This window comes from Sarcophilus harrisii, chromosome 4, assembly GCF_902635505.1.
Source record: "Sarcophilus harrisii chromosome 4, mSarHar1.11, whole genome shotgun sequence".
Taxonomy (NCBI): Eukaryota; Metazoa; Chordata; class Mammalia; order Dasyuromorphia; family Dasyuridae; genus Sarcophilus; species Sarcophilus harrisii.
Window position 1 is genome coordinate 416,187,460 of NC_045429.1, and position 26,019 is coordinate 416,213,478.

At 36.7% G+C, this 26,019-nt stretch overlaps 1 protein-coding gene across 9 annotated transcripts in view; it reads right to left on the minus strand.

The window, feature by feature from the left end:
• PHTF1 (putative homeodomain transcription factor 1) overlaps positions 1–26,019 on the minus strand; it is a 53,303-nt gene that overhangs the window by 15,242 nt on the left and 12,042 nt on the right. For 6 of the 9 annotated variants that reach the window (XR_004234021.1, XR_004234020.1, XM_031967321.1 and 3 more), the window contains 11 exons: positions 24,130–24,286; positions 22,464–22,601; positions 19,724–19,883; positions 18,930–19,106; positions 18,574–18,666; positions 16,242–16,457; positions 8,725–8,853; positions 6,261–6,533; positions 4,948–5,079; positions 3,864–3,950; positions 2,006–2,161 (listed from right to left, as the gene is read on the minus strand). Coding sequence is in view for 7 of the 9 variants with exons in the window: in XM_031967321.1 (XP_031823181.1) it covers positions 2,006–2,161; positions 3,864–3,950; positions 4,948–5,079; positions 6,261–6,533; positions 8,725–8,853; positions 16,242–16,457; positions 18,574–18,666; positions 18,930–19,106; positions 19,724–19,883; positions 22,464–22,601; positions 24,130–24,286 (1,718 nt within the window). In the remaining 2 variants the exon portion in view is untranslated. The remainder of the gene's footprint in view (positions 1–2,005; positions 2,162–3,863; positions 3,951–4,947; positions 5,080–6,260; positions 6,534–8,724; positions 8,854–16,241; positions 16,458–18,573; positions 18,667–18,929; positions 19,107–19,723; positions 19,884–22,463; positions 22,602–24,129; positions 24,287–26,019) is intronic. The other 3 variants (XM_031967320.1, XM_003769792.3, XM_031967318.1) reach the window with 2 other exon arrangements.

Here is a 26,019-nt window from a genome sequence, read left to right on the forward strand (position 1 = left end):
ATTGTGCACAGTAACAGTGTGTGATGATCAACTATGCAAGACTTAGTGCTTGTCAGTGGTTCAGTGATCCAAAGCAATCCCAATAAACTCTGAATAGAAGACATCATCTGCATCCAGAGAGAGAACTGCAGAGACTCAATCTAGATCAACACATGCTCTGGTTTTTTTTCTTTTTCTTCTTTTTTTTTTCCTCTTGTGATTTTTCTTTTTTGTTCTGATTTTTCTCTCCCAACAAGATTCACTAAGAAATATGTATTTTAAAAAATTAATGTGCATGTGTAACCAGAGACATAAAGAATATTTTTAAAAAGCTGTTCCTCCTCACAAGTTTGGAGTGGCATCCATACACCCAGGGAAGCAAGAAACATGGACACACACCTTTCTTAGCTTCTGGATTATGGAAAAAAGGCGATCATTTTCTGCAAATGTATTGGTCACAAGAAATCTCATTTGTTCAATGTTGTTCTGCAGCTTCTCAATTCTCTCCATCAGCTTTGCCTCCTTGGAAGTGGTTTCTAGCAGAAAGCAATCTTCTCTGTTCTTTCCATGAAATGTGTCCCACTTAACGATGCTATGACATTCTGTTAATGCCTCTTTCAATTGATACAGTTCCACCCTATGAGACTCCCGTTCTCTTTCCAAAGCCCCATACTTCTGTTTCACTTCAGCATTTTCCTTGAGCACTGCCAGGCCATAGGTTGCAGCCTGGACTTTCTCCAGGATTATCTTCTGCGACTCGCTGGATAACCACTCTACCTCTGCTTTCAGATCCTTCTCTGTTCCAGAGGGGATGAGCTGGGCCCCTGCCTTTTCACAAGAGCTTCTGAACGCCAGACCAAAAGGAACTGCATGGATGCTTTTCTTCTCACCTGGGGTAAGCTTTCCAACTTGTAGCCAGACAGAGGTAGATGGAACAAGGGACAGCCACAGGTAACTGGCACATCCACATGGACTCACAGTCTCCCATACTTTTTCTTAAAGATCTTACTGGATTCAAGTTAACACCTCTGTGCAAATAACTATCACTCAATAGTCAGCTCCGATTGCTCTCTTGAGCTCATCAGACATTTCTCCCTGGAATGTCCAGGAGATATCACAAACTCAACATGGCCATGAAAGAACTCATTATGTTCCATGCAAACCTGCCTCTTTTTCACATTTTACTGCTCCTTCCAGTCACCCTATTTTGTAACCTCAGTCATCTCCTTTCCCCTCCCCTCTAACAACCCATCCTATTGTTCCTTCCTCTACTACAGCTCTCCTGTCCCCTTCCCTTCTGTCCACCTTTGGCCACAGACTACTCATTCTGGCCCTCCTCTTCTCTTGCCTAAACTACCCTGAGAGCCTCTAAACTATTTCTCCTGTCCCCCTCTCCTAGCTAACCCTCCACATGGCTGCCAAGAAGATCTTCCTGTATCCACTGTGCTCAAAAACCTTCAGTGCTTCAGCCATGTATCTGTATCTGTATCTATATGGTAAAATTCCAAATTCCTTGACTTGGCATTGAAGGCTTTGCACAATCCTTTCCATCTACCTGGCCTTTTTTATTTATATGCAACTTGCCTTTGTGCACTCTGTTGTTTTAGCCAAATTACACTATAAACTATTTTATGAACCTGATAACTCAGTATGCCATCTCTAGAATCACATATTTCATGCCTGAAAATCGGGGTTAGGTCCTCCATAAACTCTTCCTTAAAATCTTATACCCACTACCCCCTTGAAAAAATTATCAGTCTCTCACCTCCCTTTTCTTCATATTAGAGGAACTTAATTCAAGTAAATGTTGAATCCCTCTAGTAGAATGTAGGTTCCTTGAGGAACGTGTTTCTCTTGCTCCGTTTATGTCTCTGCGTGCCCCGGGCCTAGTACACAGTAGGTGCTTAACAAATATTTGCTGAATTGAATGAAACTCTGCACAATAGCAGAGATTAAAAGCAGCAACATCACCCCTAAAGTACATCATCGGACTGTAAGCTAGATGAGTCAAGTGCATATGTGTTACCTGCTCCGTAAGCAGTACTGAAATATTACTGTATTTCTTATTGGTTTCAGACCCCAGCGAGGCAAGGCGCAATAAGAAGAGCAGTAGAGCTGTTTCCCAAATCAGGAACTCCCAATTGTAAGCGTCATCCAGAAAAGTTTTATGACCTTGGAGAACCTACAGAAATGACACACAGAGATTTTAAAATCATGGCAGCTCAGAAGATTCCCTTAGTCTTCACATTAGTCTGCTTCCCACAGTGACCCAAAAAACAAGGGTTTTATATGTCCCCAGCATCTCTGGAAGGTTCCTTCTCTCCAGGAAAGTTACTGAAGGGGGGTGAGGTGAGGAGGCTTGTGCTGTAGGACAATTACAGCTGGATGGAGGACGGATTAGAATGGGGAGAGATTTAAGTCCAACTTAAAGGCTCCTGCCAGGAGAGGAAGGCCTGGACTAGATAGGCCAGTGTGGGAGCTGAGAGGGGGATGTCTGAGAGATGCTGCAAAGGTGGGAATGACCAGGCGTGACTGGAGTGGCTATAAAGGAAGAGGTGGGAATGATTCCAAGACTGTAAGCTCAGGTAAATGGGAGCAGGAGGATGCCCTATACAGTTATATGGAGGCTGGGAGGAGGGGTACATTTGGAGAGAAAGAGAATGAATTGTTGTGGACATGTGAAGTTTAAGATGTGGGCCAGCAGCTCAGGTGTGACCAGGATAGGATATAGAATCTCAAAGCCATCTGTATGAAGATGATAATTCAACCTAATGGAACTGATAAGATCACCAACAGAGACACTATATAAGGAGATGAGAGGAGGGCCCAGGACAGAGGCTTGTGGGGCACTCATGACTAGTAGTAATCACCATGATAAGTAGGTATGATTACTGCTCAGCACAGTGCCTTACACACAGTAGAAGCTTAATAAATGTTTATTGAGTAACTCATAAGTTATTGAGTAACTGACTGACAAGAATGAAGATGCAACAAAGGAAACTAAAATGTGGTCACAGGTAGGACCACCACCATGAAAGAGCAGTGTCATGAAAACCTAGAGCGGGGAAAGGTAATCAACAATTTCAAGTGATACAGAGTAGTGGAGGAGGAGGACTGAGAAAAGGCCTTTATAGATTTGTCAATTTACAGATCATATAAGAATAGCATGACTGTATGATTTTGCTAAAATGTTGATAACTATGTTTATATCAATTAAGCTGTGAGCTCCTTGAGTTCAGGGGATGTCTTTTGCCTTTCTTTGTATTCTCAGAGCTTAGCACAATGCCTGGCACATAGGAGGAACTTAATAAGATGCTCGTTGGCTGACATTCTATGACATTTCCATGATCTGTCCAAAAAGGAAATGGGGTTAGCCTGGCATTATATGTTTTTGATGAAACCATTGTGAGACTGTGATTCCCATTGCCTTTTCTAGATGTTCTATTAACTATCCTTTTAATAACTTTCTTGATTAGGACTCATATTTTCACTGATGCAGAGAATGAGGAAATTTCCTCTTTCAATGTAGATGAGCAATATAGAGGTTCTATAACTCTCAGTTTTAGAGAAGTGCCTGGGATACTAAGAGGTTAAGTGACTTGCCCAGGATCACAGACTAGTACAAGTCAGAGGCTGAACTAGAGGCCAAATCTTTTTTAAATATAAGGCCTATCTATGCATGGCATCACAATGGGGAAAAATTAGACTTCAAAATTTTTAATTTCAGACCACAAAGGATTCAAAAACAGTAACAAATAAATGCAAAGACATTTTTCAAATGTAACATACCTTAAAATTAAAACAACTGAGGAACAGAGGATAAACCTGGGATTTTAAATGGGCAACATAAAATAGCATTTTCAATTCTTCTGTGAAATTCTTACCTGGGCACAGCAAATAAAAGCAATTGAAAGTGTCAGTAAGAATACTGAGGACACAACCACATCAACTGAGCGCTGTGGACCCCGTCTCTGTAGAATGAAATATAATAAGCTAATTTATCAGACTGGAAAGTTTAAAATATTCAATTCTAGAAATTACAAAAAACTAATGGCAGCAATCTAGCAATTTCTTTACCCAAAAAAGCAATTAACATTTTGAAATTTTATACATTTTTGTTTTTAAAAACTAAAGGCTTCAAAATATAGGAAGTCAATGGTATAGGACCTGAAATATAAACAAAACAAAACAAAACAAAAAATAACAACAATCCAATTTAAATCTTAATTTTAATCTCAATTTAATCTCAATTTAAAGTTACTAGTTTATTGAGAATGGGGGCATTCTAAAATCTATCCCCTTTCTAAATAAGGCAGTAATTTGCCTGGGGTGGGGTGTATGTATATGCAAGTATGTCCCAGAAGCAAAGGAAAATCATGGTATTCTAATACTATATTATTCACACTCTAAGAAATTTAATTTTCTTTTTTCCTATCTAAATTCATCTCTCAGGGTCTTAAATTCCTATGGGTAAGTAACGGCACCTATCTAAAACTTCATTCTTGTTGGCTACCGAAGTCTCTTCCTTGCTGAAATCCAGCAACAGTGTATAAGCATTTATGATAATAAACATTGATACAGCACTTTAAAGTTTACAAAGGGCTTTCCTCATAACAACCTTGTATAGTGGATAGATCAAATTTTACTTGAAAAGGAAATTGAGAAATGAAAACAGACGAGATCATAGATTTAGGGATTTTAAAGACTGACTCCATCATTACGTAGATGAGGGAATTTTTTTTGGTTTGGTTTTTGTTTTTTCAGAGAGGTTGAGAAGCTTGTTCAAGGGCAACACGAAGTAAGTGGAAAAGTGAAGACTAATTTTCAGGTCTTCTGCTTCTAAAACCAACCCTCATTCCAATACATTATGGTATCTCCCCAAAATAAATACATGCAAAGTACATTTTGGTGGTAAAATATCATAATATCTCTGTAAGTCTCTCCATATAATGTTAAGTTAAAGTTTACCTTTAAATAAGAACGTAGTGATAGCCATATCTTAATGTTCTCCACCTTTTTGAGTCTGAAGTGGGGGATTTCATATTTTCTAGCTTTCCTGGCAGAAGTAATATGACTAAAAAGTTTTGCAAATAAAAATCGCTAGGGAAAAGAAAAACATACAAAGAGAAACAATGTAAACCATCTGTCAATCTCTGTTATTGCCAATTCCCCCCCCGGGGGGGGGGTGAGAAAGAAACAGCATGAAATTTTACTCAGTGTACACTATGACATGACTAAATTTGTTTAAATGAAATTACCTTGGCAAAACAAATTCAAAGTGATATATGCAACTAGTTGCAATCACTCTTATTAGGTGGTTTTGCTTAATTGTTCTGAAGGAATATATTTGGTCAGGGAAAGGCTGATTAGGTTTTTGTTGGAAAATATCTGTTATGTCAAAAACAAGTATCACAAAATTAATTTATTACTCAAAACTTAAAAGATATAAAGACAAAATTGATCAAATGAAAACCTATTCCATTTCTCAACAGGGTGATCAGAAAGGATTCCCTGTCTGTCCCAAACAAAGAGCAGGCCCTACAGGGCAATGCTTGCTCATCTAGAAATAAAAACAAATTCACCTTCCACCAAAGACTTTCTAGCACTTTTAGACTTCTTTAATCTCCTTTTTCTTCACTATCTAAAGTGAAGATAGAGAACTAATTCTATGCCATAGGATGTTAAAGAAATGTTCAGAAAAAAAGACATTAGCTAAGTATAGAATATTTATTCTTATGAAGTAGAAAACCAGTTCAATAGGGGCAGAATAGATTTCCAAACTCTTTTGTATACACAAGAATCTTACTCTAAGAAAATCCATGGATAGAATATTATCCTCTATTCCTCCAGTAAATTTTACAGATACATGATAAATTCATTTCCAATTAAAAAATTTCAAAACCTCAAGAATATGTTAAGAACTAAGCTATATGATATAATGAAATACACTCTCCCAAATTTTTTTTAATGTCTTAGAATTCATATGAAAGAAACATTATCTTTTCCATGGCCAGAAAGAACCTAATTTATGCAGCTGAAAAGGCACACAATTTACTGAATACACTGAAAATAAAAGGAATGATGTTTAAAAGCTAAGTAATTTTTCAGATTTACAGTAGAAGTTTCTTGGTCATCCCACATTCTTAAATAACAACACACATATGGGTTACATATGTACTAACAATGTTTCAGAGATATTCCTCCTTTTGTACAGAGGAGAAATGATGAGAGCGGTCCTGCTGCAACATGACTTAGGAAGACTCGGTGAGGCTGCCACTGACCTGCTTGTATGTTCTTTCTGCCACACACATCATAAAAAAGAACATCCAGGTCAGACATAAGCGCTCAAGAAAACTGATCATCGCCAGAATGATGACTGATATTGAAGGCGGTGCTCCACAAAAGAGAGTCAGGAGCTCCTCAGCCGAGATGGTTCGTATTTGGTCGAGGTTCTTCTCGTGAAAAAGTCGGTGTAAGAAAGGGAAAAAGGCTAAACCGGCAGTTACAATATTTCCCAGCATCTGGTAACCTACGCCCTGCTGATATGCATTAACCTGGAGATTAATGAAAAATCACCATCAAATAAGGATTTACAAAGATCTTATTTATCAAAAACTCTTTGAAAAATGTATTACACCTGCTTTCCATAAATGGATCTAGCAATAGAACAATGTGACGTTTCATATACACTCTGCTGAGCTTTTTTTTTTTTTGGTTGGAAATTTGAATAAATATTTAGTTTATAATATGTGTTAGGGATATAAAGGGGAAAAGGCTTTGTCCTTAAGGTCACATTCTAATGCGGGGATAGATTAAATATAGAAACACAATTCAAGGGAAATTGAGAGAAAGAGAATTAACTGAGCAATCATTGACTGCTTCACTAAGCTTATTCATAAAGTAGTCCAGGATCCTGAGAACTGGAGATGAGAAAGTGCATACTAAACCCAGGGGAAATGACATGTAAAGATATAGAGGTGGGAGACAAGTTTCATAATAACTATTAGTCTAGACAGGCTGAAATGTAAACTTCATGAAGGGAATGAGTATGAAATAAGGCTAGAAGCATAAGTACAAGTCCAATGCACAAGGCCTTAGATATTAGCAGTGGGAGTTTATATTTTATAGTTTTCTTTTTTCCCCCAGCACGTTTAAGTTGCATTAAACCTTTGTGTAGCTTATTTTTGATATATTTTTCTCTTTCAAAAAGTTCTTCTATCAGCTCATACTGAAATCCAGATAGGCAGCCTGGGATATGAGCTCTGCCTTGTGACTAGGAAGATCCAAGACCAAGTCCTGTCCCTGACATTCTGAGCAAGACACTTTCTAAACCATTGAGGCTGCAGAGAATGCACTGACCTTCTTAAGCACAGGAAGTTTTCTCACCCTGAAGTTCTCCAGTGAACTCTAATGATATCAAAGACCTAATCTCAATCCATTTAAGTCTAATGCTCAAATCCATAGACATTCAACAATGAATTTGGGAGCATAAGATATAGGAAAAAAAAGAGAGCTAGGAAAATTTTGACAAAAAAGAGAGGAAATTATGCCATTATTCTCCCAGACAAAACAAACACTTTCCTCTAATTGTAATACTTCAAAAGAGTTTTAGTTACACTGTCACAGGTATTCCCTCCACTGACACAGATCACAATAGTTCCATGTTTTAGTTCTGGGCTTCTAGTAGCCAAAATTACATTCCATCAATTGGAGACCAATTTTATTTCTAAAGACTCTCCTGGGGAAATTGAAGAGTTAGTTTGATTTCCAGCTTTGATTATCAGGGAAGCTTTCATAGAAGAGATGACATTTAAAGTGGACATTTGGAAGGACAAGTCTTTCTTTCAAGATAAACCCCACTTCCTCCATGATGCCCTCCTTGACGCTCCATTCCCCTCCCACCCCAATCCAAGTGGTTTATAGTAGATCTTTGGAATCATATTTTTTAATATACAAGTTCCTAGGAACAGGGGCAGTTAAATTTGTAGAGATCATTTTAAAGTTTAAATGCACATGGCAGAGGCAATAGATAGCCCCAATAAAATTAGACGACTGTGACCTTGCAAATAAATAAAACAGATTTTTTTTAAAAGACCTCAGTCCTCAGATATAAAATCTATGGCTGGATTTATATGCTTGAAGATTTTTGATCTTTAAAAAAAACAAACAGAGCTTATACTCTAAACTGGTCTTCAAGAACTCAGTCATCGCAAGCCATTACAAAGTAGGGCAAGGGAAGCATTTTTATAACAAATTTCATATTTAACATTTAGAAGGAAAAATATCACTAACACCAAGATTATCACATAACTCTTACTTCTTTCACACAGAACTCTAGGATCCCAAGGACCACAATTTGGGAAGTATTGGAATAAATCTATTGATTTAAGATTCTTAAACCTTTCTCATTAAAGATTAGTCTTAAATTTGGAAATAAATATACATAAATAATAACAGCATTAGTTGTCCACATACAATATATAAGGCATAGGCAAACACCAGCAGCCCTCCCCTGGAAGCTGCCATTGTTGGTGACACATAACAGACCAGGGGGAGGAAGGACACAAAACACTGAGAGATATCTCTTCTTCCAGACTGCACAGTATCAGAAAATCAATAAAATATGAACATTTTGAAAACTGAATTTCTGAAAACAGATGCAGGACTATTTCAAAATAGCAAACAGAGCCCACCATGTGGAATGTGTGAGAATAATTTCAAGATTTAAAAAAAAGACAAACTTACCCTACTCATGATGATGCCACTGATTTCCAAAACAGACATATCCATTTTTTTGCATTCGTTACCTTCCCAAATTATTGCACTCACTCGTTCAGAGGCAGGGCTTGTATTTTGAAGCCAAAACAAATGGTTCTAAAAGTAAAAATAAAGCAAGGTTTCTTACCAAAGTTTTCTCAGTCTCCTCTGCTAGCACTTCTTCCTCACTCTGTCCCGAGGACATTTACCAATGCACAGGACTCACCTTCAGTAAATTTCTCTCTACAAATCCTTCCCCAGAACTGGAATTGGGGTTGGAGAACCACCGTGGATAATAAAGAAAAGATTCCTGCACACTGGGTGACAAAGCATGCTTGCTGATCTCTTAAGATGTTGGATTTCTAGCTGACTCTTAGATGGTTCTACCTAGATTCCCTACCACCATTTCAAATGTAAAGGAGAAAGCAAAATGATATATTAAATTAGGAGACGGGAAACCTAAGTGTTGCCCATGATTTTGCTATCGTATAATAAACCTGACAAGTCACAATCTTTCTGGCTATCAGTTTCCTCATATGTGGAACTACACAAGATCTAAAGTTATTTAAGTATATGATTCTATGAATAAAACTAAACTTTCGTCATGGCCACCACTCTCATCAAGGATATCCCAACCTCCAATCTCTATCTCCTCTTCCAATTCAGCCTATTTACTGTAGTCAAACTGACTTTCCTCAAATACACTTCCCTCATACCATTCTCCTCATCAAGGAATTTTCAATATTCTTGACAATACTATTTAGACTACAAGTTTAAATTGTTAAGTGTGATTTTCAAGGTCCTCCATAAGATAATCTTACAAAATCTAACTCATTTGCAATATTCTTTAACATAAATAAAGCAATCCTTGAAAACATACTATATATTTTTTAACAACTCTAAAACTTCACCCATGTTACTTTTCCTGTAACAGAAATATATTCTGGTTCCCACCTCCTAATTATTCCCATCCCCTAAGGTTCAGCTCAGATCTTGTGTACTAAAGTCATCCTTGACAATTCTAGTTTTTATTCAATCCTCTCCAGTTTTTTAACCAAAGAAAGCAAAATTTCATTACACAAAATCTTTAATTATCTTCTACCATCACAATAAACAGTTTTTACAATAAACAAAATAATATACATAAAATATATTAAAATAAATAAAATAAAACACTGACAAAGGAAACGTGTACAGGAAGTGACAAAATTCCAAGGGCCCAAGGTATACATTCTCAAGATATCTGAAAGAGGGAGGAAGACACTGAAATTGGAAGGAGGGAGATGACCTTGATGGTATTAGAATAACCAACATATCTACTTTCTCACCTCTACAAAATTTTTATGAGCACAATCTAGGTACCCAATGAACATTATCCTTGATGAAAATAAAACTGTTAAGTTTTTGCAAATAATTTTCTTCATCAAATCTTTAGTTATACCAACTGGTGTTACTTTTCAAAAGGCAAAATGAAGCCTTAAAGGCATTAAGGTTTAATGTGTCTTTCTCTTGCAATTATTAATATTATGCATGATTCCTTTATAGATATAACAAAAGAGCAAATTGTTAGCACTATCAAGTAAATCATCAAACCAAGAAATGTTTGGAAAAGGTACTTTCCACATGTGAAAAGCAAGCTCAAATGGAAGAGAAATTTCCTAAAAATGGAGCATTACTGCAAATGTTTCTGTTTATAGATGGACTTTGTTGATTGCACCAATCCCTGGAAAAACATAATACCTCTTTAATGATACTCATGGCCACTTAAGGAAAAGTTAAGTGGCTTAAGAATGCTTAAGAATTGGACAAAATATGATAAACAGATGGATGGGAAAATTTATTAAGTGAGTACATTCATATGTGCAATTTCCATAAGTTCTGCAGATGAACAGTGAGTTGAGCCCAGAAATTAAACAAGAAAATGGATTGGATTATATCTGTGGCCTCCAAGAGCATAGTTATACAAGAGGCTGGGGAGTTAAAGATTACATCAAAACTTAAAGCAGTGGTTCTTAACCTGGAGTCCATGGACAGATTTCAGGGGGTCCAAGTATTGAATTTGGATGGCAAATACACGCACACCCACCCACACACACTTGCACTTAAATAAAAAAGTTAAGAATTCCCAATTCCTGTAGGGTTAATTTTAAAACTTCCAATCATCTACTTCATTAGTGGACTCATGTTTCATGTCTGGACATATTTCCCATTAATCAACTACCTAAATACAAAACCCTCTCCCCAATCTCAGTTGGCTGCTCTCTTATTCCCACTGACCTCAACCCCATTCCAGATCCGCCTGTCCCACCTACTGGACTCTCTGAAACACTTGCTTTATTAATCAGCAAATTTCCTCTCATTTTTACATCACTTCTGCTCTTGTTCCTTCCTTCTTCTGGTACTTGTTGAGTCCTGAATGATGATGATGATGATGACTCCCTGGCTATATTTGCCAATATTGGCACTTTCACTCTTCATGTACTCACTGCTTATGATGGACTCTCCCTATACTGTCATCATTCAAGAGACCTTTCTTCCTTTGTGGTTCATAAAATCTAAATTTGTCACCTAATCTGGATTTGGGTAGCTATTACCTACCAGCCCCCAAACATTCTCCCTTCTTTCTGAATTAGCAATCAGAGCCCAGCCCACAAAACTTCTCTTAGACCTCTAACCTAATTTCATTTTGGAAGCTTCAATATGTGTGTTGAGATTCCCTCAAATATTCTAAGTTCCCAGTTCCTGAATATATTTAACTCCTTGCTCCAGTTTTCCATGCCACTTCAATGACAATCACCAATGATACCTTTCACTCTCCCTGCCCCTTACACTTCTTCCTTTACTTAATCTTCATTCTCTGAGTATGACCCACACACAGTATGACTGTCCCCTTACTGACTACACAGAACTTTCTGCCCTATTTTGATCCTTTGATAAGCCAACTAAAGATTACATATTATCCTTTTTCCTTCTGACTTGGTCTTCTCTTGCTCAGGCTAGAAACACAAAAGCTATTCCCAGGACTGATCCTACTACTAACACAGAGCTCTGACCTATTCCTGGCCTGGTAGTCCCTTCTTAGGTAACCTGTTAGCCCCTGCTTCCAGCTGCTAAAATACTGATGCCAGACTTAGCCCTGACTCCCAACTGGTTTAAGAAACAGCAGCCCGGCCTCCCTAGCTTAGGGGATCCACCAGCCTCAGCCTCCCCAGCTACCAGGGTCATAGCCACAGCCACATTTTGAATCCTTTGTTCCCCTCCATCACTATTCACTCTTCTTCGCCAAATCCCTTCACCATCTCCCTTGTGATTATACCACAGACTCCTTAACAGAAGGGGAGGAAATCCCGAAGGCAGGTTGGCCACAATTAGGTAACATTCATTCAGAGAACCCACCACGTGCAGTAGCCAATGCTCCCTCCCTTTCCTCTCCTCCCTCCTTCCTATATTCTCTGCGGTTTGGCTTCTGAGCTCATCACTCCACTGAAACTACTCCCTCCAAAATTACCAATAGCTACCAAATCTAAGGGCCTTGTTTCACCCTCACACTCCTCAGCCTACCTGCAGATCACCTTTTCTTTTGGATAATCTCCTCTCTGGGTTTTCCTCCTACCTGATTAATTGCTCTAGCCCAGCCTCCTTGGTTCAATCTAACATCCATGTCATACTATATTGTACCACAGCATATTTTTTTTTTCTATTTTTGACCTTTTTGTTTTCGGATCAACTCCCAGAAGCCTTTCTTTGGATTGCTTAGGACTTAGTACAGTGCCTAGCACATAGTAAGTGTTTAATAAGCGTTTTTCATTGACTGAAGGAAACCAGGAATTTCAAGAAGTAGACAAGGAGAGAGAGAACAAGCTAAATACAAGAATCAGCTAGTACAAAAGAGAAAGAAAATGGAGGGTTACCTGTGGAAAATAACAAGGTGGCCCAAACCTGTACCTCAAGTGGATTTGAAGCTGAAATTTTAGAAATGGGGTCTGAGTATGAATCAATTACAATATCCTAGGCCTGAATAAGGAATGAGACCATACTAGTAAAGAAAAGATGATCGATTTGTTAAAACACTGTCAAAGTAGCACCAATTTGATATAGGATGTCTGAGAGTCCAGAAGACTCCAAAAGGAATACCAATGTCTAAAAAGATAGTGCCACCTCAAAAAAAACCCAGCAAAGAGTAAAAAAAGATTGTTACTTTACTTGCAGATATGTTAAGTTGAAGGTACTAGCAAGTGGTAGTTAAATGTGAGCTAAAGTTTGAGAGAGATTATCAAACAAACAAACAAAAATTTATCAAGCACCTATAAGGTATGCTGGACACTGATGAGGAGTTATACTGAAGATGAAAAATAGGTTCTGGAGAAGTTAAGAGATGGAAGAAAAGATTATTACCAGGAAGGGGAATTTCAGAGTTCAAAATCATAGATAAAGGTGACACAGTTATAAATGGTAAGAGCAAAGGCATGACCTCATGTGGATAACTGAGCTAAGACAGGACACTTTGGATAACCTGTGGATAATTGAAGCAAAGTAAAGATGCAGTTATATCCTTCATGGTACTTAATAGTGCTGAGCACATAATATGTAGTTAATAAATACTTGTAAATTGATTTTCTGACTGGTTTTGTTCTTTCTCTTCTTCTTTCTCATACCCTTTCTCTCAATCACTAGTTTCCATGGATTGAATTGTCATTTCTATACAGGCAACTCCCAAATGTACTTAAGAAGCCCCCATCTCTCCACTTATCTCCAGATTCCCGTCACCAACTGCTGCCAGAATCTCCATCTGGATATTCCACTGGCATTTCAATCACAGCAAAAACAGAATTTAATGTGTTTCTCCTCCAAAAATTCCTATTGGCTTGGTTCTATGAGAAGCTGTAAAAGCTACAGAAGGAGGCACTGTGACCACATTAAAAAAAAACAACCCTCAGTTTAATAAGTGACAATTATGGAGTAAAGTTTACCATGTACTTTCAGTACTACCTTTTTGGATCCTAAATAAATATTCTTTGTTCAGTTTTAAATATTAGTAATTTTCAAATCCAGATGACATAATTAATTTTAATTAATTAAATTAATATCTTATTATGGTCTACTAAATAAAGTTCAAACTAGGAAATCAAAACCCTTTTCAATTTAGAACCAAACTCCATTTATAATCTTATCTCCTACCTACTTCATCACCTATTCTCTTAATCAAACTGAAACTTTCTCACAAACATACCAAATGCTTTCTTGTTAAATATTTTTGTAAATAAGAGTTCCCTAAACCTAGAAGATCCCTTTTCAGCTTACTAAAATCTTTTAAGGCATATCTCTTCCATACATTTTCCTTGTCCCATTCTTGGTAAAAAATTATCTTTTCCTCTTCAAAATTCTTATTAATTTTTCTCTGTACCACTCATACACAATGATATTCTATTTTATATTATTTATTTCTATGTATGAATCATTTAGTTCCTTGTAGCTAGGGACCATACCTTATATAACTTTTGCTTCTCTTTTAGGAGTTAGTACAGTGCTTTACATAAAGAAGACATTTTAATCATGTGTTAAATGTTGTTGTTGAATGAATTTGGCTTATATTTCACATTCAAACTTCCTTAAAATGTATTTAACAAACATTTACTCTATGCAAGATACTTAATGAAAGGCAGATATGCATTCAACAACTCCTCTGTAGGCCTCCAAAGAAATCCAAAGCCTAAATACTCACTTTCTTACATCTGGAAGAGTAATCTGATCACATCAAAATACTAAAGTTCTTAATTTTCTCTCAAATTCTCAGCAGGTTCTACTGATAAAACAGGTTATGACCATCAATTCATGTTGCACTGACTCCACAATCCAGGGCATCTAGTCACACAGCACTGTACATGCAAGCAGGACGTCCACACTCCCTTCTCCTCCAAACTCTAGACCCTCTTCTAATCATCACGCCACTTCCTCAATCCATTCAAATTCCTATCTATTTTATTTCTGGGGTCAGGTTACAGAGGATTTTAAATGTCAAACAAAGGAGGCGGAACTTGAGGGAATGACTTGGAAGTCAGATGATGACTGCCAGCAGGGACCACTGCTTTGCATGAGCCTCAAAAAAAAAAACCAAACCAAAAACAACTAGGGCAGCTAGATGGTGCAATATAAACATCTTTTCTCAGGCACTTCACCAAGGCTCTGCACCCAGCGGACATTTAGTAAATGTTTGCTGTAGGGTACCACTGTAAAAGAAATGGTGAGGCAGAGGGAAAAATCACCGATAAATCTGACTGCTGCTAAAGCAATAAATGCAAAGTACTCGGGCCAGATGTATCAAAATCTCTCTTTGAGCTTTTCCTCAGATCCTTTAAGAACCATTCTTCTGCAGACCTTCAATGAACCTTATTTGGGTCTGAACCCAAGGTTACTTTACATTAATGAAATATCTCATTTTTCCTTTTGTTTCTCTTTTCTTGAAGGCTGAAAAATATATCTCTCTCTTGTGACCTATTTAAATGGAGCTCTGTTTTATCCCAATCAGTATTAGTTTGATATGATTCCATAGGGATCCTGATAATTCCTGGAAATTAGGCCCCAGAGTTATGAATTGTAGTTTGTAAGTTCACTTGTTTAATCCTAAGAAACTAATCAGAGAACTTCCACCCTTGCTTTTTTTTGGTTATGGTGACCAAACCCAGTTATAGCAGTATAGATGCCTCAATTACAGGGAAAGTCACCCAGCTTTTTGTTGTCCTTCTATCCCTTCTCATCCCTCTACTGCCCAACATGGGAAGATGGCCCTGAGTGCTTGACAATTCAGGTTGCTGGACTACAACATGCCTTTCTATCAGCCCATTGGCCCATGTAGATGTTATGACATCCACTCACCAGCCCAACTCCATGAGCTGTTCAGTGATTTTGGCAGGATCTCATGGAAAGTCAAGAGGTCTATTTAAGGTCTGCACACTAACCCATTTGTCAACCTATGGGATTTTGCAAGATTGAAGGGTTAAAGACAAAGTCCATCTTAGAGACAGACTATACTTTTGGCCTGCTCCACTTGTATTGTCCAGGTACCAAGCACTGTAGAGATGAGGCCCTGAAGGAGGTGGACATCTCAGATTGTGAGGAAAATTTGAGTTCCACTTCATTAGAGGGAACCATAGACCATTTAATAAATGCCACTGGCTCAGAGATGTACCTTAGTAGGTTTTTTCTCTTGCAGACAGACAATTCTGAAAATCCTAAATAACAAATCTATGGTGTCTCGGGCCTCTGAAAGTCCTTCTTGAATCCAGGAAGATAAAATCACAAACACCAATTTTCACATAGTTTTCTCTATGAATTTACAAGTATATCAAAGCTTATAAAGATATGAAACAGAGTAAAGATCCAAACAATCTAGGGTCTATAAATCAAGGGTCATACTAAAGAACATCAAAAGAAAAAAGTAAAAGAGAAAAATGTCCACCCTCCTGCCAGTCCCTACCCCCAAGAAGGATGACAATTTCTGCACACACCTGCTGGAAAACGTCCTCTTTTGGATCCCGCTTGGTGCCCGGGGGCAGGGTCTTCACATTTACCTCCTCACTGTCGCTTGTGGCTGATGAGCGGCACTCGGGCCCATGCAGAAGATCATCCCACAGCATGTCCTCTGTTTCTGAGTCATGGCGGGTGCTTTCCGAGTCCCTCCGACTACAGCTTCTGGAACCACCACTGATACCAGACCGAGACTCCTTCATATCAAAGAAGAAAAAGCATTCATGTTTTCAAAAATGTCGCCAAATCTTTCTCCATTCATTCTACTCTGATGTCTCACCTGCCAGCTACACACTTTCATATTCAGAATGTCACCCCCCATAGCATTCCCTCATGACAAGGGGCTACTCTGAACACCTGCCCCATCCTACCCCAAACTTCTCATCCTTAGAAGCATCGGCAGGCTTCCGGGGTCTCAGCATGACAAGGGCCTCTTGTAGCCTTCCAACATACATCCAGAGGCTCCATATGACCAGCCTTGCTAAATTAGGCAGCTGTGGCAGTAAAAATAAACCCCAAGGACATGGGATTTCCTTTAAGGGCCCTCAACATAGTTGGCAACAGATATTTTAAGAGGACCCCACTGGCCTTTGGTCAGCCCTCATTCCTAATGCCTGTTTCCTATAACACTGGGCCCCAATTCCTCCCTTTAATAAATATTCTCTCCTTCCTTGGCTTTCATGACATAATTCTCTCCAGGACTCTTCACACCTGTCTTAGCCATTCTTTTTCAGTTTCATCTATTGAGTAATTATCTAAGTCTCCCCATCTAAGTATTTGGGGGAGGGGTCCCAAAACAATGTCCTGGGCCCTTTTCTTTTTCATACCCCTTTTCTTCTGGGTCAAGAACCATCATGGATTCACTTATTCCTATGTGATTCCAAATGTATATAAGCAACCTCCATCTTTCCCCTGGAATCCAGACTTATCACCAACTGTCCATGGAAACAGCCATGTGGATGGCCCATTAGCATTTCAAAACCAAACTTCTTTTCTTCCCAACCAGTCATTCCTCCAGATATCCTTAATTACGATGAAGATGCCCTCAACCTTCAGGGTACCTAAGCTGATGACTCTGTCTCCTTTAATAACCCCCACATGCAATCAGTTGATCGGTCTTATCAATGAGATCTCCAAAGCAGCTCTCGCCTCTCCAGTTACATGCTCACCACACCAGTTCAGGCCTTCATCACTTCTCACCTGTACTAGCACAATCACTGGAGCCCCTTGCTTCCATGTTTTCCCTCCCTACACTTCAGCTTTCACACATTTACCAAAAAAATAAATAAATAAATAAATCCGTCTGTCTCACCTCCCTATGACTGCCTTCACAGTCTCTCCATGATAAAACACAAACTCCTTAATGTCCTTCACAAGAGGGCTCCAATCCACCTGTCCTGACTTATTTCTTTTCACTTCCTTTTACCATCTCCATGTTTCAGCCAAAATAACTGATGTGGCTTGCCAGCCCTGGCTTCTATAACCTTGGACATATGGAAACACCTTCTCTCCTCACCTTCACCCCTTGGAATCCTCAAGTGCCATTTCTCGTGGGAAGCATTTTCTGGCTCCCTTGGTGTTCAGCACTATTACTCTCCTCAAATTCTACAATATTAACATCTGTTTATATATATCTTCCAGTACAATGTAAGACTCCTAAAAAGCAGTGATGAATTTAAGTTTTGCTGTCATATCCCTAGTGCTCAGTATAAACTGCCCACATAGTTAGGTGATTAATAAATGTTGAATTATTGAACAGCAAGGCAGTAGCAGACTCTTATATCCAAACTCATATGAAAATCCTTCTGTTAACGCCAGTTGATTAGGATATGGCCTGCCCATAGTCTACCCTCCAATGTCTTAAGTATTGTAATACTGAAAAAATAATCTTTTCTGCCACCTTTGTTTCAAAAGTCATATGCTACTGATCTTCAACAAGTCCCAATGTAATGATTAATCTACAGACAATAAAATGACAACAAATGCTACCATTTCAGATTCTTTGGCAAAGAAATGTACTCACCTGAAATAACTTTTTACACATAGAATAGCTTTTTACTACTTCGGTGACTTTTAATCCTCCTCCTCCTCATCATCATAAATACTTTTCAAGGTAACAGTATCACAAAGTTACTAGTTAAATAACTAAAAATTACCTTAAAAGTGTCCAAATGGTGACCAGATAGCTAGAAAGTGATAGTTTAATTTTAAATCATTAAACTCTTGGTATTACTGCTTTGGAGCAGCTAAAGAAGATGGATAGAATGTAAAAGATATTTAATCCTTACTATTTATGTCTAATGAATACTTTACCTGACTAAAGGCAGCTGACTCAAGCTCTGATTCAGCCAGGCTATCTGAATCTCGAATCATTCGACACCACCTTGAAGTGGAACTTTTCTTTACCTGACCATAAAAATAAAACATAAAAGTAAAAATACTGGAAACACAGATTGAAGACATGTATAATATTCAAATTATAAGAAAGTACTATTTTTATTTCTGCTTTTTAAAATTCAATTTTATTCCATTAATAGCTCCAAATTCTTTCTCTTCTACCTTCCCATTACTCTTCTTTTCTTGAGAAAGCAAGATTATAAGCTATAAAAATATAGTCAAGAAAAAAAAGGCCCCAAATTGGCTGTGCAAGAAGTGATAATTGAGATTACCTGAGTGCCTTCATGTTTTGAAGAACTCAGCGGCTTCTCGTTCTTGATCTCATAGCCATTGTCACTTGAGGCCCCTTCCACACTTCTGCGCAACAAGATCATCTGCGTTTGCTCTTCACAGTCATCCTCACTTGACAGCTCATCCGAAACTCCGTTTCCTAAACGTCTAAAACCTTCCTGGAAAGGGGACAAGAACACCCTCAACAGGGACAGCACATACTGAGCTTTAACAAGTAGATGTTAAGGCACACTCTGAGGTGAACATCAAAACACAATGAACACAAAAGCCAGAAATAAGAGTCACTCTTTTATGCCAACAGAGAACTGCCTTAGTTAATACACTGAAAAAACCAAACCAAAAAAATCCTAGTAAACAAATATACTAAAGTTGATTTCAATTATTACTAAGGTCTAAGAAATGCAAAGCTATTTCCTTTGAAACTATACATTAAATTTTCAGTTTTAAAATGTCTTCTAGTTAGGTAATGTCCCTAAAATATTCTTGGGGCATAATTCATCAACCTATATACAACTTTCTATAAAAAAAAGATAGAAATTTCTCTTTGCCAACTGTCTGTATATTGTGGTTAAATAAATGAGATCAAGAACTCCTTTAAATCCTAAGAATAGCTTTTACGTTTCTTATGGCTTCCAGGTTTAGTTTATTTGATAAAAAAAATTATGTACAAAATTACCAATAATCTATTTCTTGTGAATTTCTGACACAATACAAGATTGGAATCAATGACTGGAAAGAGATAATTTTAAGAATATATTTCTCATTTAAATTTTACCTGAGTCTTTTCCCCATCTGAAAGTTTTGCTTTCTCTCTTCCCTGCCATATTCTCATTTCTGATCGGGGATGTTTTTTCTTTGTACTGAGATTCAAACAAGTTGGAGCATTTTCAGTTTCAATGCCTTTGTCAGTTAGTAATTTTACTCTTTTTGTCCGACTGAAGAAAATGGAAAAGAAATAACCATAAACTGCAAAGTTTCTAAAAAGTATTTATCTTCTAAAGTCACTCTTTTCTACTGGCTATATATCAAGTTATATGTTTTCAGCTACACAGACATGTGTTTAAGTGACTCTATGTAACCCTAAGAGACAAGAAGGCAATATTCACTCATATCAAAAGAGAGGAAGAATTGTAATTTCCAGTCATCTTCAAATGCCATACCAATTTCTGCTTCCATACTTTTGATGCCATGTCCCCTGTCTAAAATTCCTTGTCTTCCCCGCTACCCCAATGCTTTCCTAAATATTATATGTAACATTCAAAGCTCAAATTAACTCTTACCTGTTCTACGAAGTCTTCTCTTAGTATTGTAATCCACATCAATTTCCCCTGTCAATTCCTATGGCCTTTAAATAGTACCACCCAATATACTGTCTTGGGTTATCCTTCTCTGAATGTGTCATATGCATTAATTTTCCTGTCACTGTCATAACTGAAAATCCTCCAGAAAAGCTTCCATGATATATTTCCTTTGTAGCCATTCCCCAATAGTATTAAACATAGTGGCAAGCACTCAAGTACTAATGGATTCAATAATTTTAGTTTAATACATATTTACTAAATACTACCATGTGCTAGGTATTAAAGATGCAAATATGAAAAATGTTACAGAGGTGAAATAAACATACAAAAATTAAACACAATACCATCTGTGTTCTTGAGGAATCTAATGATGGAAGGGGAGTGACTGAATATATATATATATATATATATATATATATTTATATATGTGTGTATATATATATATATATACACACACATGCAAATAAATGATTAAGCAAAGTATAATAACAAAACAAAACAAAAAAAGGCTGGCAAAATATTTAGAGAAATTTGAAGGAAATAAAGATCACTTTTAGCAGGAAGTGAGAAATGTAATAAAGTGAGGCAATGGGGACAGAACAGAGGAATGTCATAGAGCAAAGGGGAGTTAAGCCCAGAAAGGAAAGAAACCTCAACAGATGGAAATGAGGGTGAGAGTCTATTCCAAACATGGGAAATATCCTGGATAAAGGAACCAAAATGAAAACACCATATTACCAGAGAAAAGCAAAGTCAACTAACATTGTTCTAAATCCTGGTTCTGGCATTTTGATCCTATGTGACTTTGAGCGAGTCATGTAAACTCTATGCATCCCATATTCCTCGTGAGAAAAATAAAGGGGTTAACTTAAATCCTGCTCTAATCAGTGATTCTCTTACAGAGATATGGAGAGAGCTCCCAGTTGACTGAAGCATTCTGTAAAGGGAATAATACAAATGAAAGATTGACAGGCAGGCTGATGCCAGCATGCCGAGGGCCTTGAATGCCAGAGTCAGGAGTTTATTCTACAGATATCTAACATTCAAAGAGTTTTGAATCAAAAGCAATCATAGTAGTCTACTAAGTTTAGTGGAACATTACTATACCGGAGAGAGGTTAAAAAACAATTGATTAGGAGTAGATTATAACAGTTTAGAAGACAGATCAGGGTCTAAATTAGAGTGTGGAGGCTGGATCAGATGTGTTAAAGTCTAAGTATCTAAGAGATCACAGAGATATTAATCAAAGTAGAGAAATTAGGGTAAAGAGAAGGTGGATAGAGGGGTTAGTTAGCAAACAATTCAGGTACTACCATCCAGAAGAGAGAATGAAATTCTATGAAGATGATGAATCATCTGCATGGAGAGGCTGCTAAAGTCATGCAAAAAGGTGAATTCACCAAGAGCAACATGTAGGCTGAGGGGAAAATGTATCTGGAACAAGACCTTGGGAGGAAGGTAATGAAGTAGCAAAGAGGGCAGAAAGAACAGTCAGTTTCCCTAATTCTATGAGAATATCAACTGATGAATATAAAATATGTATAAAATATATTTTAAAAATGCCAATAACAGACAAGTTATTTTTATTACTAAATCATCAAGACAGTAAAATAAGCAATTTTAAAAGTCAAAGACCCAAGGCAAACTGATCCTGTGTCTTATTCCTCCTAAGGTTTACTATCCCCTACACTACTCACAATAGAAGGCATTCTAGTTTCTTTTAATCTTTTCCAAAATTGTGAGTTAAAATAAATTATGGTTTTAATACTTCCAAGGGTATTTGCACTTTAATAGGAGGTTTCTGAAAACTTAAAGCCGTTAAAACACAAAGAAATGAGTCCAGGTTCCAAGACAGGCATTGGAAGAAACATTAAGGGGCAAAAAGGTCTTTAATCCTCTAAATTATAATACAAAGTCTACTTAGAGGACTAAACAGAGTTAGAAGATTCTGGCTTCAAGAGCTGGCTCCACTTCCTACTAGCATTAAAAGAAGTCTGCTTAATCTCTTGGAGTTTCAATATCTTCCATAAAATAATTATATAACCTTAGTTATTGTAAGGATTAAATGTGAATATAAATGACATGCTTTATAACTGTACAGCAGCATATAAAAGTAAATTGTAATTTAAAAACCAACTCTGATTGTATAGCTATTACATCTAAATATGGACAAAAATATGAAATCAAATAAAATTCCAATGTAAGACTTCCCACCTGTTGCAAAAGAGAGTCCCCCAAAAACCACCATTTAGGGATGCAGATTCCGAAGATTCTACTCCTCTGACTTTATCAGAGCAGCTATAACTTCCACATTCTCTGCTCCCATCACCATTTACAGTTTTGCGTAATTTTCTACAAAAGAACATTTCAACAACTTCAGATTATTTAAACCCTTCTCTCTTCTGCCACATTGAACATCCAAATACGCAAGATTATACCAAACAACACAGCTATACATACTTTAAATCTGCATACTTTTGCAACAAACCACCATCTTCCTGACATCATGTACAGTCAAACCTACATAGCAAAGGAAGATGACACACCAAGAACACATGAGATTTAAATAGTGTGGTGAAGAAACTATTGACAATATAGTCCCAAATCCAAAGCCCTATGGAAGTGGGTGGCTAAAGATATCATTTATTTAATTACAAAATAATCACTATTGAGAAGTATCCTTAGTAACAACTGTAGACCAAAGTTGTCTTCACACATGGCTAAGAGTTTCTTCAAGCACATTAATGGATAGCACCAGCATCAACAGCCATTAACTTCAAATGGATGATCAAAAACAAAACCTCCAAAACAAAACAAAACAAAATCCAGCCCCAGTGAAGGCCTAGGCAAAAGAAATTTGTCCCAGCATTAACAGACTGGAGCTAAAAAACATATAGTAATGATCACAGATGGCATCCTATATACATGGATGGAACAAGTAGTAAATACTAATAACAGAAACACAGCACTTCGTTTTCATAGAAAGCTTTTAGACTTGTTTGGCTGTGATAAAATTTAATTCTTTTCTGAATAAAAACAAAACTGACAACATTCAAAAATAAGCACACACAGATACTCAGTACAAATAAACAGAAAACAACTTATAAGATGATGTGGAGAATAAAATTATACATGTTAAGTGGAAAAATAAGATAAACATTTAGCTATAAAAGAAACATGCCTTTTACTATGACTAAAATACAGATATACCTTGAAATCTGTAAAACTATAACTTGAATTTCAATTAGATGTAAAAAAAAATCAAATTAAATCAACTTCTGTTAATGTTTTAGAAATTATGTATAAAGGTATCAAAGAAGGGAAATTGGCACATTTAAAGCATGGTTGAATGCATACAAAAACATGCCCAATTTTTAATTATACTGAATTTTCACCCACTTTTGGTTGGGAAGTTGGATTTGAGAAAAGAAAGCTTGCATGTACAATTATGAAAAGACTGAATGTCATTCACAGTTTCATTAACGGCTTGTAATATGTATCATCCAATTATCAATCTAGCTAAACTTTGATGAGATCATCATTATATTTACCAGTGTATGTTGAATATTTTGGTCAGAGATACTATTAAAGATGGTTTTCCAAGTCAAATAGAAGGCAGAGAAGGTACACACAGTGAATACCACTACATTTAATTTTTTAAATAATTATTAGAATGAAAGAATCTCAACTCAAAATAAGCTAAAGATTTCTAAGCAAACTGGAATGCAAGGATAATTTTTATTATCACTCATTTCTATAAATCATAAAAAACAGAAAGAAGCACAACAAAATGCATAATTTTCAACCATGAATTTTAAAACATGTACATAAAATATCTTTCCAGAAAATATGTAATTATAAATATAATTTCTCATTTTACCTCCTTCTCCGGTTTCCATTGGTTCCTGAAGGTTTAGCAATCTGAGTGGAGACTATTTGACAGTGGACAGTTCCCATCAATAGCATAAGGCACATTGGACCAATCACTTCACTTACATTCACAACAGGCATTACGAAATACAATACAAATGCTATAACTGAAAAGGAGAAGTTTCAGAATGTGAAAAGCTATACTAAGGGAGTACCTTTGATTCCTATTCCTAAATAACTTTACAATATTTATCATTTTATTAAAGTTTCAAAGTACATATATGTAATTCTATCTTACTTCACATAGAAATTTATTTACCTTTGACAATAAAATTCTGTGAAAAACTATATGAATGAGGTCCAAAGATTGTGCTTTTTGATACTATGCACAATTTTTCCTTTTGAAAAGGATAAACTATGATATCTACAAGCAATTCATTAGAATTAATTCAACTAGTCAGGATTTAAGAGTTTTACAAAATTGAGAGGCAAATTCAGGTTCTAAAAAAGGATTACAATAATTTACATCCAACAGACACTGAAGATGGAAGTTACCTCCTCTTTAAGAGTTGTCCAACAGAGTGAATAAAGTGACAAACCTGAAGTCAAAAATACCCAGGTTCAAAATCTGCCTCAGTCTCAGATATTAATTGTGTGACGCTGGGTTAACTCACTTCACCTTCATGGGGTTCAGTTACTTCATATGTAAAATAAAGGGGTCAGAGTCAATGACCATCTAGATCCTAGGATCTTTTCTAAGAAACCTTAATCAAAACTCAAGGGAATACTAGAAATTCCACTAAGTAGTAAGACACAACCCATACAGAATCTTTATTGAGGGATATCATGAAAATAAAAGGAAAATATCATCAAATTTATGAGATCAAATTAAGAAATGATAGTAAAATCCACTGTTGAAAAAGAAAGACTATAACAAAGAGATGATATCATAGATATGTCAGCAAGGCTACATAGATAATAGAACCCCAGATCTTTAGACCAAATGTGGGACTAAGACAACTTAAAAAACATTTCTAGTTCAGTTTAAGTAAATTTATGTTATAAGATCTCTTCCTTGGGGATCTTACTATTCATAAAGATAAATACCAAGGCAATAGATATAGATATAGATATATTAGGTGTTGCCCCAAGTAAAAAACAACAATGAACAGAAAACATTTTGAGTTTCCATCATTTGAAATCAATTACTTGAAATGATTTTGATAATTCCAGCAATTAGTCAATATTAAATGTCTACTATGTGCCAAGAACTGTGCTAAACAAAAGGATGGTAACAGAATATTCCCAAATATGGTTTAATAACATGTTAAAAGTGGTCCCCTGCAAAGTAACATCATATGGTACTATAACTGATTCTGTATGTAACTTGGTCTCCAACAAACAAGTCATCTACTATGTGGAAGCACGGTAATGTATGCTAGGGGTACAGAGATCAAAAACAATGCTAACTTTGCCCTCAAGAAACTCATAGTCTAATCCAAGAGTTACCATGTATACAATAAGTATGATACCAGGAAGAATGTAATGGGTACAAAAGAGGGAAGTCTAAGAAGGCCGAAAATCCTTTAAGTTGGGGAGAGGAAGGGAGTGATTTGCAGAAGAGAGGGACAATTTCCTTAAAAAAGTGGTACTTGAGAGGACTGGACCCAATGAAATAAAAGAATAAGATACTTACTTTGTACCTATTTTATATATACTTAATACATGTTATTTTCCTCAATAGAATTTAAATTTTCTGAGGGCAAGAACCTCTTCATTTTTGTGTTTGCACACCTAATGCTTAGCTAAGCAGTGGGTGGCACACAATAGGTACTTAATAAATACTTATCAATTGACTGAGGAAGTAGTGTGTTTCTGACAAAAGATAGAGTAGAAAAAA